The sequence below is a fragment of the Ischnura elegans genome, chromosome 11 (genome assembly GCF_921293095.1).
Source record: "Ischnura elegans chromosome 11, ioIscEleg1.1, whole genome shotgun sequence".
Classification (NCBI taxonomy): domain Eukaryota; kingdom Metazoa; phylum Arthropoda; class Insecta; order Odonata; family Coenagrionidae; genus Ischnura; species Ischnura elegans.
Window position 1 is genome coordinate 61041696 of NC_060256.1, and position 14173 is coordinate 61055868.

Sequence of the window (14173 nt, forward strand, 5' to 3'; positions counted from 1 at the left end):
CTATTTAGCAATTAGTCTGTATTGGCTTAATATACTCGAATTTTGTATCTAATAACTAATGAAACGATTTCACACGCTAAAGCAGTATATTTAATTTTATCTGTAAAAAAGATGGAATGAAGTATTTGCCTTGATTCACGTTGTGACGATGGAATATTCTGAAGCTCTGAATTAAAACGCCTCTGGAGAGAGCAGTCGTTTTCCTCCCATTGCTTTTTTTTTAGATTAAATACAGGTTAAAGAATAAATTAACTTGAGGCTTATTGGTGATTATATTAAAACCCCGAAGGCTGTAAATAAGTTAAATCGTTTCTTTCATATCTATTTGATTCTCTCGTGTATGCCCTTTGTATAAGAAATGGTGTGACTACCCCCCAGCTACCAATTAAAATACTCATTGTCCAACGAGATTATTTCTCACTAAATCCCTTTGATACTAACTAGTTGATCAGCAAGCAACATTTCTGCTGTATCTAATTGGTTTTTCGTCCCCCAAAGCAATTTCATTTAGTGCTCTATAATTGATTCTCTTCCCTCTTCTCTCGCCTGTGAATATATACCTACCTACTTTTTCCCAGACAACTGTTGAGTAAAGCGTCATGAGGTTAAAATTGTCCAGAAATGACCCAATGTCTGGCACGTGAGATAATTCTCCTCATTGTTAAGTCCTCAATGAATTCTTTGTGGTGAGAATTAAAAAAAAATAATAATGATATGTCTTTATTAGCATAAAAATACAACACACTCATGCACCCAAAATAAAAGGAATCTGTAGTTCACCGCTATATAGTTAAGGACTTGTCAGCAGGTGACATCATTTAAATTTTTATATATTTTTAGCATAATTTTCCATTTTTATGTACATTATCCCATTCCTATACTCAATATGCTTTAAATACATTACAAACATTCTACCCAATGCATAGCCAATTTAATGACGCCATAAATCAATTAAAAACGAACAGATCTTCCTCAAATATTATAGAATACCGAAAATATGATAAAATGGGATCACAAGGGAAATCAAGAAACATAACCAATAAAATTATTCGAAAAAGCTTGTTGTAAAATTTCAATTACGCACTTAAAATTCTAAATTTATTTAATTTTATGAGCCATTTAAGGATCATTACTTTTCTTGGTTTTCTCCAAGGAGATACTACAAAATGAGGTAAAACCTTCAATTACCCCTCAAACGAGTCACGTGATCACTACTGGTCGGAAAATTATTATTTTTAATGATATACATGGTGGTACCGATGTGGTTTCAGTCAGCTTGGAGGCCTATTGCACCATCTTATCCTTCTTGTCACTACGCAGTTCCCTGTGAACCTCCTTGCTTTCGACACATCTCGTGGCGAGAAGAATTTTGAGCGCGGTCCAGGCAAGTCTTGTCTCGTTACGCAATAATGAGCATCCATGCATGCAGGTACCGATTCCAACGCGCAGGGGTCCTTCACCGTTTGCGACGGGAACTGCTAACGACATCGAAAGGGGGGAAGAACTGGTCAGCAAACCCACTCAACCATCATCGGACCGGAGTGAAGCCTATGAAAAGGAGAAAAAAAAAATATATATATATGTCCGCACCCCTTGTTGGAAGCCATAGCTCTGTGCCGGGGAGGAAAAATCAGGGCCCGGAGGCAGTCGTGTGTGGAAAATCCAGTTCCGTTCGTCGTTTGTCACCCCTTCCAAACTCTACTCCCAGGAAGGTGGGCTTTCCGATTCATTCCAGTGATTCGAGTCATATGATTCGGCTCATGCGGATGAATCATTCATCCAAATCGTATAAAATTACCAAATTAACACAAAACCAAAAGAAAACTATAGAACAAAAAATAAAAAAATGAAAATTTAAAGACTCCATGCTCCTGGACCGCGCTCAAAATTCTTCTCGCCACGAGATGTGTCGAAAGCAAGGAGGTTCACAGGGAACTGCGTAGTCACAAGAAGGATAAGATGGTGAAATAGGCCCCCGAGCTGACTGAAACCACATTGGTACCACCATGTATATCATTGAAAATAATTATATTCCGACCAATAGTGATCACGTGACTCGTTTGAGGGGTAATTGAAGGTTTTACCTAACTTTGTAGCATCTCCTTGGAAAAAACCAAGATATTGAAAAATGATGATCCTTAAATGACTCATAAAATTAAATAAATTTAAAATTTTAAGTGCGCAATTAAAATTTTATAACAAGCTTTTTCGATCAATTTTATTGGTTATTTTTCTTGATTTCTCTTGTGATCCCATTTTATCATATTTTCGGTGTTCTATATTATTAGAGGAAGATCTGTTCGTTTTTAATATTTTTCCGATGTCAGTTGTCGGTTAGTTTTAGTTCTTATTAGATTTCGCGTGCTTTGCACGCGCTCACTAGCAGCCTGATTTTCATTTTCTCCTTCACTTAAACTGGAAAAATAATACTGATCCCTTGAGCTTCCTATTTCATTTGTTCCCTTAGCGCGCATTTAAAGGATAATCAGAACTACTGAAGATTTGGTATATATACTCACCGGCTGCTGCACCGTTAACCAGTATATATTGTGGTCATATTTTCAGGCGAAAGATCGAAATGAATGGAGCTCCTTGATTTTAGTGATTTAATTGTTTTTTAAGTTTTTCAATTTGTATTAAGGTCTAAAAACGTTTCTCACTCGTAAATAACGACAGAAACGCTAAATCAATAACGCAAATAAAATGGCATGATAAGTTAGAAATAATTTCATTAAAACTTAGTGGAAATTTGTCGTTTTAATAAACGAACTTATAAATGAAAATCTTTCCCTACTCTGTACAATAATTGTTATCAAATTAGAAAATATCATCATGTTTTTCGAAGTAAAAAGTAAAAAAAAATCAGTTCGGCCAACTCTTTAAGATATCAGCCCATATTGCGCCGCCATAACTGCGCCGCGAAAGCTTCTAGACTTTCTTAATCAACATTTCCAATTGTGTAACCTTCTGATCCTCCGAGTGCCACTGCCCACACGATTCGATTCACTATCCCATGTAAAACGATTCACGATTTTCAATGCATATTGCTCATTATTATGTATCGTTCATAGTGAACGAATCAATCATGAACGACACAGCTTTAGTCCACTCCACTCTTTTTCCTGTTTATATACCGCTGGGTTAAAAAACCGGACTTACAAATAATTTTTTTCACTACTTTGTACAATAGCCTTGCTTAGTCATAAAGCATAATTAAAATGTACGCATTTAAATAAATAACAATGTTAAATTTCTCTTACGAAATATACTGTTAAATATTCCACCGTAAAATCTGGAATTTTCTCCATTTGGTCTCAATTTCCCAATGAAGTCTTTTAACCGTAACCGTCAATTTGACCTTCATCACCCGCTGCGGAGAAATATTTTTGAGATGATTTCGTTAAAATTTTATGGACATCTGCTGGTCTACAAAACGAACTTACAAATTCTTTCACCACTTTGTCCAATAATGATAACTACTTTGATCATGGAGGAGGAAGAGGTTTATTGAAATTAGAAATGTATTCGCTTCAAACATATCCCCAAAAAAAGGATATTCCACACCAGTGCTCGTAAAAGTACTTAGAAAAAGTACTTGGGCTCTTAATTACAGTTACATAGTAAAAAAATAATGTATTGCGAGTAAATATTTCTGATTTTCAAAAATTAATCGGTAAAATTACAGTTACAATATTAACTGTTTACAGTCCAATCCTCCAATTTGGGAACAGATTTACATACACTCATGAAAATATTATTTCGTATCTGCGACTACTACTTTTATAGCTTTTGTTATGGAAATAAAGTATGGTAGTATTTTTAAAAGTGAATTGCATGACTTGTGTATACATTGGTCGTTAATTATAACTTTTCAAAATTTGTTATTTTCATCACCTCTGTTGTGAGTATGCAGTTTATTCTATATTTTCCCCTACACTCGATCTCCAGAAACAAATGCTCATTTACTCAAAAGATAAATATATATTACATCGTTAAACTTAGTTTTTTGGTCAAATGTATATTTATTATTTAAGCAATAGCAAAATATTGTGGCGTGTTCCAATTTGGGAACATGCTCGAAAACGCTTTAAAGATTTTTGTTCGGGTTTTCTTTCTCAGTATCATAATCATCTCATAATTTCTCATAATAAGTTGTAAAATAAGGAGAATATGTAAAAAATATCAGTTGATAAGTTAATTCGGTCAGTGAAAGGTTAATTAATTCTTGTTAGATTGTCAATTCTAGAGATCACGTGGCAACAGTCTAATGTTACAGTAAAAATGGGGAATAATTGAGTCATAGATTTGCTAATTGCAATTTCACCAGCGATGGATACCGATACCTTCACTGCACAAACGCTCAACAATTGCCCACGGAATAAAATCCGCTCATCTAGTAGCCCTCATAGTACCAGATGAGCGGATTTGATTCGGTGAGCGATTGCTGAGCGTTTTTCCATTGGAGGTATCGATACATTTACATATGGTGTAACAACGCTGGTGTTGTAAAGGATGCAAAAGAGATGAAATACGTAGCCATGAAAAGGCTAGCGGATAGGAGAGAGCAATGGAGAGCTGCGTCAAACCAATCTTAGGATTGTTGACTAATGATGATGAACAACTCAAGGGGTGTCATTATCTATACCCATCATAAGTACGCTACAACATAAGATTGGTTGAGCCAAAAAATAAATAAAATTATGGTACATATGGACTCGATGTTATCTGTAGGCCTAATTATCAGTGAAATCAGTAAAGTAATCGTTGGTTACGAGCAAGTAATGATTACAACGAAAGTAACGGTTCTTCTTTCACCGTAAAGAGTTAATTTCAAGTAAAAATTAAATTTCGCAAAAAGTAATCGTTAAAAATAAAATGTACTGCAACAGTAATCGTTACGAGTAATCCGATTACTTTTCCTCGATCACCAGCACTGTTCATCACTAAACGGGCCATCACTTCATATAGGTCATTGAACCATTTGTTTTCCCGGTTGAATGCACGTAACGCGTGACGATAACTCTTTTGTTCCGTTTTCTCACTCTCGGACCCTCATCCTTTCAAGCCCTAAGTCCCAGTGTGTGCTTACATACATAAAAGTCCATCTGACATAATTTTCGTTCTCGAACTTTTCCTTCCAGCGCCGCGCGCCTAAGAGTAATTTTTCCTACCGCCTCGGATTCTTTTTTAAAACTTTTTTTTTGCATTTTTTTACTTATCCATCCACTGGATCCTACTGGGAAACGTCACGAGATTTTTCGGACGTTCCAATCTTCCCACTGGGCTAAAGGAAAAAAAACCAAACCCCCCGCATCGTTCCGTTCGAGAGTTGTGAGGAAAAAAATGACGGAAAAAAAAACAAATGAACGGGGAAAAGGACCCGAAGGGTTTCTCTCCTCCTGAAGACATGTAGGGCGTGGACGTTTTTCGGAAGACGACCGACAAACCTTACGGAAGGAAAAAATAAAAAAGTGACGGAAATATAAATGAAATAAAAAATGGTCGCCCAACGTGCCTAGGGGTGGAAGAACACGTTTTTTTATTTTCGATCTCTTTTTTCTCCTTGCACTAATTCCAACTCTGTGTGAGTTTATCCAATGAGGATAGTGGTTGAAGTCTTTCTTGTCGCCAAAACTTATCTTTCAGAACTCCTTTGCGTGCAATCAATCGGGAAACCGAATGATTGAATGACCTTTATGAAGTGATGGTGCGATTACAACAAATTAAGTGATGAATATGGCGTACTATTTCATTATTATATGGTTTTGTTTTTATCATTTTGATTTTATTATTTTATAGATTTATCCTGGGTCAGATTTAGGATGTGAATTGCTCGAGGACCAATTTGGTCAAAGGACCATTGTTTCAAGGTGTTCAAATAACGCAAATTTTGACGACTACATGTTTACCAAAAAAATAATCCAGCTTCACGTTTAATGCCCTCATAAATGATGTTTTTTTTCCTCTTTTTCCGATTTTTTTTTAGATTAACCTCCATATTGGCGGGAGGTTCATGCTCGTTGGGGGGCCCTGGGATGGTGGGTGGCCCAGGGCCCGGGCCCCCTTTGATCCGGCCCTGGTTTTATCGTGTTCGTATTTTATATTTGTCGTTTCGCAGTGTTGTCATGCAAATTATTATGTTTAAAATAAATAAACTGGCAATCGGGTTGGAACGACGGGCGCTTTCCATTCATCGACACACGTTGACACAAGTCGACTTGTGTCGCGGTTTTCGTGTTCCATTCTACAAGTCCGACCGCTGAGAGTTGTCCGTTGACGGCTAGAAGGGGTAGGGGGCAAGATTGCCAGGTAAGAAAGGGAAACGCCCACGTCACATGTAAACAAAAGTGTTCCGTGAAGAAAGCAGCTAGAAGGGACGACAAGCGAGAAATAGCTTGAGCAAAACAAGCTTAGACGCGTCATAGCACCAGCAGCCCCCGCCACTACCACTGTTCATATAACTGCATGGGCATGGATTGGGACGTTCTGGCCAGTGCGGCTACAAATGAGAACTTCTCGCGCTATTTTTGTGTGTTTTCCCTACATTTTCGATGCATGCGATTGAAAAAATACTTTGTTTAATTAGATGTATCATTATAATTGAATGGGTATTTGATTTTTTTTCTTTTTCAAATCTTTGGGAGGGGCGGCGTCCGAGAGTCGTTATAAGCAAGCCGCCACTGGGTCCGATGGCATTGAATAAAAAAAAATTCTCGCCCATAGTTGCACGTCGTGAGACGAATAAATTTGTGTTTGCATGACACGATTCATGCTTTCGAAAGTAATTGGCGAGTTTGCGTTCGATCTGCGTCATTTTCATTATCAGTGGCGTAACTAGGAATATGTTTTGGAGGGGATAGGGAAGATCTATGGCGCAACCCCCCAGGAATTTTTTTTAAAAAACGACATGCTTGGAATTTACATTTTACATCATATTGGCGCTTAAAATTTAACTTTAAACAGATGTTGTTATTATGTGTCAAAAATTAAAGGCAATGGTTTTAAGAATTTTTTTTATTTATCTGATTCTTTGGGGAGGGACCTCTCCCTCCTCGTTTCCCCCCCATAGTTACGCCATTACTCATTAGCATTTCGATTCGCCATCGATAAAACCTTGCGAATCAAAGTGTATAGTTTTCTGAGCGATTTTCAAATTTCTTTGATTCGCGATTATCATGTTGTTTGCATAGTTCATTTAGTTCATGGTATTCATTTGGCTCGTGATATTCAATTTTGTTCGCAGGATTCGTTTGGTTCGTATGAGTCATTTGATTCACAATATTCATTTGGGTCTTATAATTCATAAGGTTTAGCAGGAATCACTTTTGATTCGCAGGATTCTTTTAGTTCAAGCGATTCTTTTTGAACGAATAATGCACAAGAACTGAATTGAATCGCAGGATTGAATGACTCGAAATTTCCACCTCTAGATGTGATTCATAGTTGAGTGCTGGCAATGGATGAGTGCCGGCTCTGCCATCTAACGGTCGATTTTGTTCACGGCGACATTAAGGCGGGGAGAAATTTCCACTGGTTTGCATTTCTTGTTATACCGAATCTTTTTAATAAATCACGTTTTCGGGTCTGAGTTAATGATTCCAATGCAGGTTCTCCGTGAATGACTCCATAACTATTATGGGGGCAGGGGAACCAGCGTGGGGCGTGACTCCCCCCCCCGTTTTGCTGTCACTGACACTTCGGAGACCTCTTTTGGTCGGAAAAAAATTGCTTAGTTCGGATTTTCAATCCACCCCTCTCATCCAAATTCCATTCTTCCCCAGCCCCTTCGTCAACTGACTCTAGTGGTTCCCATAGAGGGGAGTGCAAGATGGGGAGTGTGCCAAGGGGCAGAATGAGTCATTAAGATTTTGCGGTAGGGGGTCCTGAGAATGCATTTTAGGGAGTGCTAATACAAAACTATAGAGAAATCCCTACACTATATGTACACACACACATATAAAAGAGGCTGTCTGTTTGTCCACTATGCGTTTCCATACCGCAGCACGGATCGCAATTTGTGTTAGTGCATAGGTGCATCTCATGCTCTCAAACGCCGTAGTACTACCTTTAATTGCGTCCGATGCGCCCTTTTCTCATTACCGTTTCTTACGTCGCATCATACAACCTCTGCAGTTGGACATCCTGACGGGTAGGCACACCTCTTGACACACGATCATAAACAAAACCTAAAATTCCTATATCATCATGCAATCAAAGTTTCAAGGTTCTCATTTCACTGGGTACTAATCTTCCTGAGCAACGCCAGGTGCTAGTAAATTACAAAATAATTAATTCCGTGAAAATGGTTGAAGAAAGGAATCTGATGTTCTTGTTTCAAAAAAATTAACATAATGACTCAAAATTCACAAAAACTTTTTGATTGCTTTTTCCTTACTAGTCATAGGCATTAGAGAAGGGGTTATTTTCAGGGCATTCCAGGTTTATAAGTCATGTTGATATTTTTAAAAATCAACGTAATGACTCAAAATTCACAGAAACTTGGTGATCGTCCCAGAAAAGAAATTAGGATGTATTAAAGGAAGGGAGGATTAGTTCCAGGGATTTTCAAACCTACTGGGGGGGGAGGGGGGGGGGGTGAGGATGGAGATTCCCCCCAAATGCTCAGAAAAATAAAAAATTAAAACTGTCGTCTAGTTTTGACAAATAATAACTGCATCTGCTTAGAGCTACATTTTTAGTGTCAAAATCATGTCAAATGTATCCAGTGCAACAGCGTGGGTTTGTTGGGGATGACAACAGTTTTGCTGGCACTGCTGCCAGCATCTTCAGGTCGAATATGATGCCATTTTTGTCCTCCTTATATAGGGGGTGAGTCCAATAGGCATCCAGATGGTAGCCGTCGTCTCTGTTAAAATTGTCCGTCCGGGCTATCTCAATGGATTCGCGGATGAGTCTGGGAAAATATCTGCCTTCTTTCACTATTATCTTGGCGTCGTCAAACTTAATGTCATGTCCCGGGGTCCAGGCGTGCTCCGATATGGCAGACAGCTGGAATTGCCTGTTTTTCGTTGCCCTTCGGTGCTCTTGCTTGAAACTGTTGTCATCACCAACAAACCCATGCGGTTGCACCGGAAACATGGAGAAGTTGGAACCTGAACACCGCGGAAACCTACGTAGTCTCATGTAAAATGTATTTCCAGGCACGACATTTCGCGAAAATTTTCCCTGGGAGGGGAGGTTGCCATCCCAGGCCATCCCTTCTACCCCCCCTAAGTATACCCCTTGTTACGCCACTGGTTAGGTGCCTACTCTCTGTAAAAAATGCAAGACACCATAGTTTGAGTAGCTCTATCGTCTAAATGAGGCAATCAATATCAATGCAACAAGAAGCATACGAGAGAGAATTTATTTTCATGTTGGATAATTAACTTTTGAAAATTTCTGCGCCATAATATTTCCTGTACTTAATTTTTTATAAAAAAAGTACCCATGTTTTTAGCGTAAAATCATGTTGCCCAATTTCAAGCGCTTGTTTGCTACCAAGCCGATGTTTCCTACCTACCGCTCTAGCAAACAGGGAGGTAGTGTTTAGTATAGGGGGGGGGAACATTTTTACTTTTAGTACATTTAATATTTTTCCAGTACCCTCAAAACAATTGCATCGGTCCAGGAATGTATAAAGTTGAGTGAAATGTAGAAATTTTGCTTCATTTACCATGTTGCCATATTTACCCAAAGAAGCCACATACCTTTTTTCCGGAAATGCCAGTGAAAAAGTGGGGGTTCGGGGCTTACACAAATCCTCCAAATTTTAATGTAGGCTTTGTTCCATTTTCCCTCAAATTCTCATCATTTATTCCTCCAGAGTTTAGCATTGATACTAGGAAACCTTCGCAGGAATTACATTTCTAACATTATCTAACCTTATCCAGGGGCACAGCTAGGATTTAAGGCTGGGGGGGTTTAGGTGCAACTAATACCGGGGTGTGTGGGGGTATGGAATACCCACCAGGATAAGTGGTAGGTGCGAGATTAATAAATTGTGGAATTTTAAGATAAATTGTTCAAAAGGGTGAGTTTTACGGCTTTCTGACGGATATTTAAGAATTTTTGCACTATTCTATTATTAATATCAATCAATTAAATAAAATGGATTAAACTTAAAAATTTCTCTGAGCTCTGGGGGGGGTTTTATCCCCCAAAGCCCCCCCTCGCTGTGCCACTGACCTTTTCAATCATGGAAACGTAAATTTATCGATTTAGCTACGAATTGCAAGTTCCTTTATTAGACCGCACCCAAAAAGCATCAGGAGGTTTTTTTTCCTCACAAGCCTGCTCAAAAATAGGGGTGCACGGGATACATGAGGTTGCAGCACACACGAGTAAATACGGTATCAGAAATTAAGATTAAATTAACGTCTGAGAAGGTTAAATAAAATTTTCCAGTGAAAAATTCCCCATCTTGCAGTGGAGACACTCTTCAGGCCCCTCAGAGGATAGGTGGTCCTGGGGTGGTCTCATGACACACTTCCAGCCATATTCCCTGGCTATGTCTATACAATTGATCTTGAGAGGGCAAAATTTGGTGGAGAAATGAAATAAGGCTGATTCTAGACTCATGAAAAAAAATTGCTTATAGCAAACTGATAATAGAGACGTGGGCGTACCCAGCGAGGGGCAGGGGGGAGGGCAGCTGCCCCCCTAGAAGTAAAAATCGCAAAAGCCTTTAAGCAAAATCAGTACTGGATTGAAACGATAGTACCTATTCAACAAATTTTCTTTTTGGCCATGAAAAATGATATATATTAGTATAAGATATGTAACTGAAATAAAAATATTTTTTCAAGGAAATAATCTCATAAATCCCATGGCTTACCCCCCTCTAGACCATGGTTTGCCCCCCCCCCCCCCCCCCAGTGATGATCCTGGGTATGCCCTTGAACAGAGGCATAAGTTTCTAATCACACACATTTTAATATGCATACTTATCTCCTTGAGTAAGTAATTTTTATGTAAGTGCCTATGAGCTAGAAGAACCACTGGAATTCCGTTTGATATGCCATTGGTGACAGACACATGTCAATTCCACTTCCTTCACAAATATGTAATGGTGTACTTTATTTACTAGTCATGTGAAAAGGTCTGAGCTTGAGTTTCACCTAGCCATGAGGACCACATTACAATAGTTGCATATCGAGTAATGATGATTTTTGATAAATTTTCATTTAGATAGTTTTTATCGCAGTCTTTTTAAAATTTTCTCCATCCAGAACCTCATATTTGAACAGTTTGAATGGTGAGATTTCACGCCTCAGAGAACACATTGAATCATTCTTGATCCTCTTGATGACTGGTGGCAAAGTTGGCAACCCTGCAGATTTTGCCAAATCTTTGTAGTAGTCCCACTCAGCATCATGCAGCAAAATGTGTCCTTTCCCTGGAGTACTCTGGCTGCTTTCCCTCCACATATCCTCTTGGGATGGAAGTTCTATCTCTCCTGTCAAGGTCTTGAGATAATACTGGGCCTACAATTCAAGTGAATAGACATAGTAATCTTCATGGACTACATCATTTAAATCGCTTCATACTAAAGATTATATGCCTGTTACTTGTGCAGTTGGGTTTTGATTACTGTAAACTGAGGTAACTTTGTCCCAGTCTATCATGATTTCTTAGAAAAAAACAAGCTTATCCACAGGGTGTGGCAGAACCGACTAAGCAGTTGCTATCAATTACAGCTGGGGCTGAGGTGAGGGTAGGTAGTTGCACGTGGTCTGCCTTTGAGTAGTCATTGACCCCATTTCAGTAGCCAACATTATCTGGACCAGTGCATATCGAGGTTTTTCCATTAATACTCATTATGAAAACAACAGATCTGTGTGCTAAAAATCCACACAGGATAAATCATCTGCCTTGACCGGGATTCGAACCCGGATCCCTCGATTACTGGCTGAGTGCTTTAGCCAGTTAAGCTACTGAGGCGTCAATCTCCCCTGTGGATATTTGTGGACTATACCGGACAAGGTGGTATGGACTGCTGAGTATATTATGCGACTAGCAGTCCAGGTCGTGCGCACGGCGCCACATCCGGAGAGCAAAGCCCTAGATTTGAACACGAAGAGGTGTTTGCTCTAGACTTATTTAAGCATACCGGGACTAGCCACGGTGATAACTATTACAGAGTCACCCGCAATGCACAAATTGTACGAAAAATCCACAGAGGAAAAATCATTCGCCTTCACCGGGATTCGAACCCAGATCCCGGTCAAGGCGAATGATTTTTCCTCCGTGGATTTTTCACACAATTTGTGCATTGCGGGAGATTCCGTAATAGTTATCACTGTGGCTAGTCCCAGTAAACTTAAATAACAGATCTGTGATCGCTACACAACGAGCTTTTTGGTGACAGCTCAACATTCCAAGCAACAATGCTGTACCTAATGCAAACACAATTCTGCCATGGGTTTGGCAGTAGGAGGAATCTGATAGCATACTGAGAATAGACAGACATGGCTGACGCAGATCCATCAGGATACCAGAAAATGTGCAGCGGGTGAGAACTGCAGTTCAATAATCTCCACAATGTTCTGCTCGAAGAGATGCTATTGCATTGGGGATTTCAGATGGCTGTTTGAGAAGGATTCTGCATCTCAATTTGAGTTTCCACAGTTTCAACATAATGATTGATCAAGAATTATGCCCAGCACGCTATGCCAACCATCAAAATCTGTGAGAGCAATGCTTGCTCAGATCCCTCCAAATGCAGATATCTAAAAGAAAAGGTTTTCAAAACCCACCCTCACACCCTTCCAGAGTTAAAAGAGCAAATTATTGAAGAGGTGTTTGCCATACCACCTAATATGTGGGCAAGAGCTGCTCGAAACTTCAGGGATTGCCTACAACAATGTATTGTGGCACTGCTTGAGGACATTATTTTCAAAATTAAATGAATGTTCATAGGTATAGTGTCCTAATTTAGAATATGAAACATTATTTCTCTAAAGAACCAGATTAATTTTTTATAGCTCCTTAAAACTGCTTAGTTGCTTCTACCGCCCCCTGTAGATTTAAAGTTAATAAACAATGCATATAAAGTGGTTAAAATTATTAACTATTCATGTACCTTCAAATTTAAGGCTGTTTCTGAACCTTCAGTTTTATATTTAACATCCAGGATTTAAGTATTTTAACATCCAGGATTTCTCTTTCAAATATTCTGGCCAGAGTTACCATGAATTGGAGTAACTTTAGCACAATCAAATAAACATACAAATCTTGTTGTAAACCACAAAATATCTCTTAGTATACTGTTCTTGAGGGTTCCTTGATTACCTGTAAATTTATTTTATTTGGGCCCTTTAATGGACCTTGATTCAGGAGTGAAACCAGTAATGCTAACTGTCGACTGATGCAAGTTGATATGCAACTGAATGCAAATGGTATAATACAGAGCTATGAATCTTTTTACATCTCTGGGCCAAAGTTATCTGGAAAAGGCCAAAGTTACCTCAGTTGACGTCATCCTTCTCAATACGGGAGAAAACTCAAACTGATAATAAAAAGAGATGGATTATCCTATCATTATAATTTTTGCTGCAAGATGAAAGATTTAATTCTTGACCATCACAAAATATCATACCTTGTTTTTCAGTATTGGTTAAAAATTTTGAGTTTCTCTTTTTTTCTTTGTCATTCACAGTTTTGACCATTGACAATATGACCAAGCATTGGATAATGTGTATTTATTAATATGATTATAGATTAACCTTAACTATATAAAAACTAGAATGAAAGCCATACCTGATGATCAAAGAGAACAAATGGAATGGCCAGACGTGGAACTCCAATGAAGCCCATTGTAGGGTGTTCTATGTTTACTATGTGCTTGTACAAAGGTCTCACAAAGTCCCCATTCAGCACTTCTATCTTGCAATTCTGGCCCAGGAAAGGGATGTCGTACAGGTAGCCTGCGGAGATGCAAATTTTTAAACTTTTCATAGCCATCATTCTGACTCATAATCCATGTGAAAATAGCCATGGATAGGGCCAGTGGCAGATTGTGTAATCTATTGAAAATTTGAAAAAATTGTAATTGTAAGATGGCTTTCAAATGAAATTTTTTCTTTCTCCAGTTGAAAAATACTGTGCAAAAATAATTTATGAATGTTTAAAAAAAAACACATGTCCATACATACCAGAGACCCTCATACTT

At 38.6% G+C, this 14173-nt stretch overlaps 1 protein-coding gene across 2 annotated transcripts in view; it reads right to left on the bottom strand.

Moving 5' to 3' along the window:
* Nucleotides 1-11050: 11050 nt before the first annotated feature.
* Nucleotides 11051-14173, bottom strand: part of LOC124168286 (flavin-containing monooxygenase FMO GS-OX-like 2) — a 39432-nt gene continuing 36309 nt past the window's right edge. For both annotated transcript variants that reach the window (XM_046546436.1, XM_046546435.1), the window contains exons 7-8: nucleotides 13762-13928; nucleotides 11051-11486 (exon numbers count right to left, since the gene is read on the bottom strand). In XM_046546436.1, coding sequence (XP_046402392.1) covers nucleotides 11187-11486; nucleotides 13762-13928 — 467 coding nt within the window. In that variant the 3' untranslated portion in view covers nucleotides 11051-11186. The remainder of the gene's footprint in view (nucleotides 11487-13761; nucleotides 13929-14173) is intronic.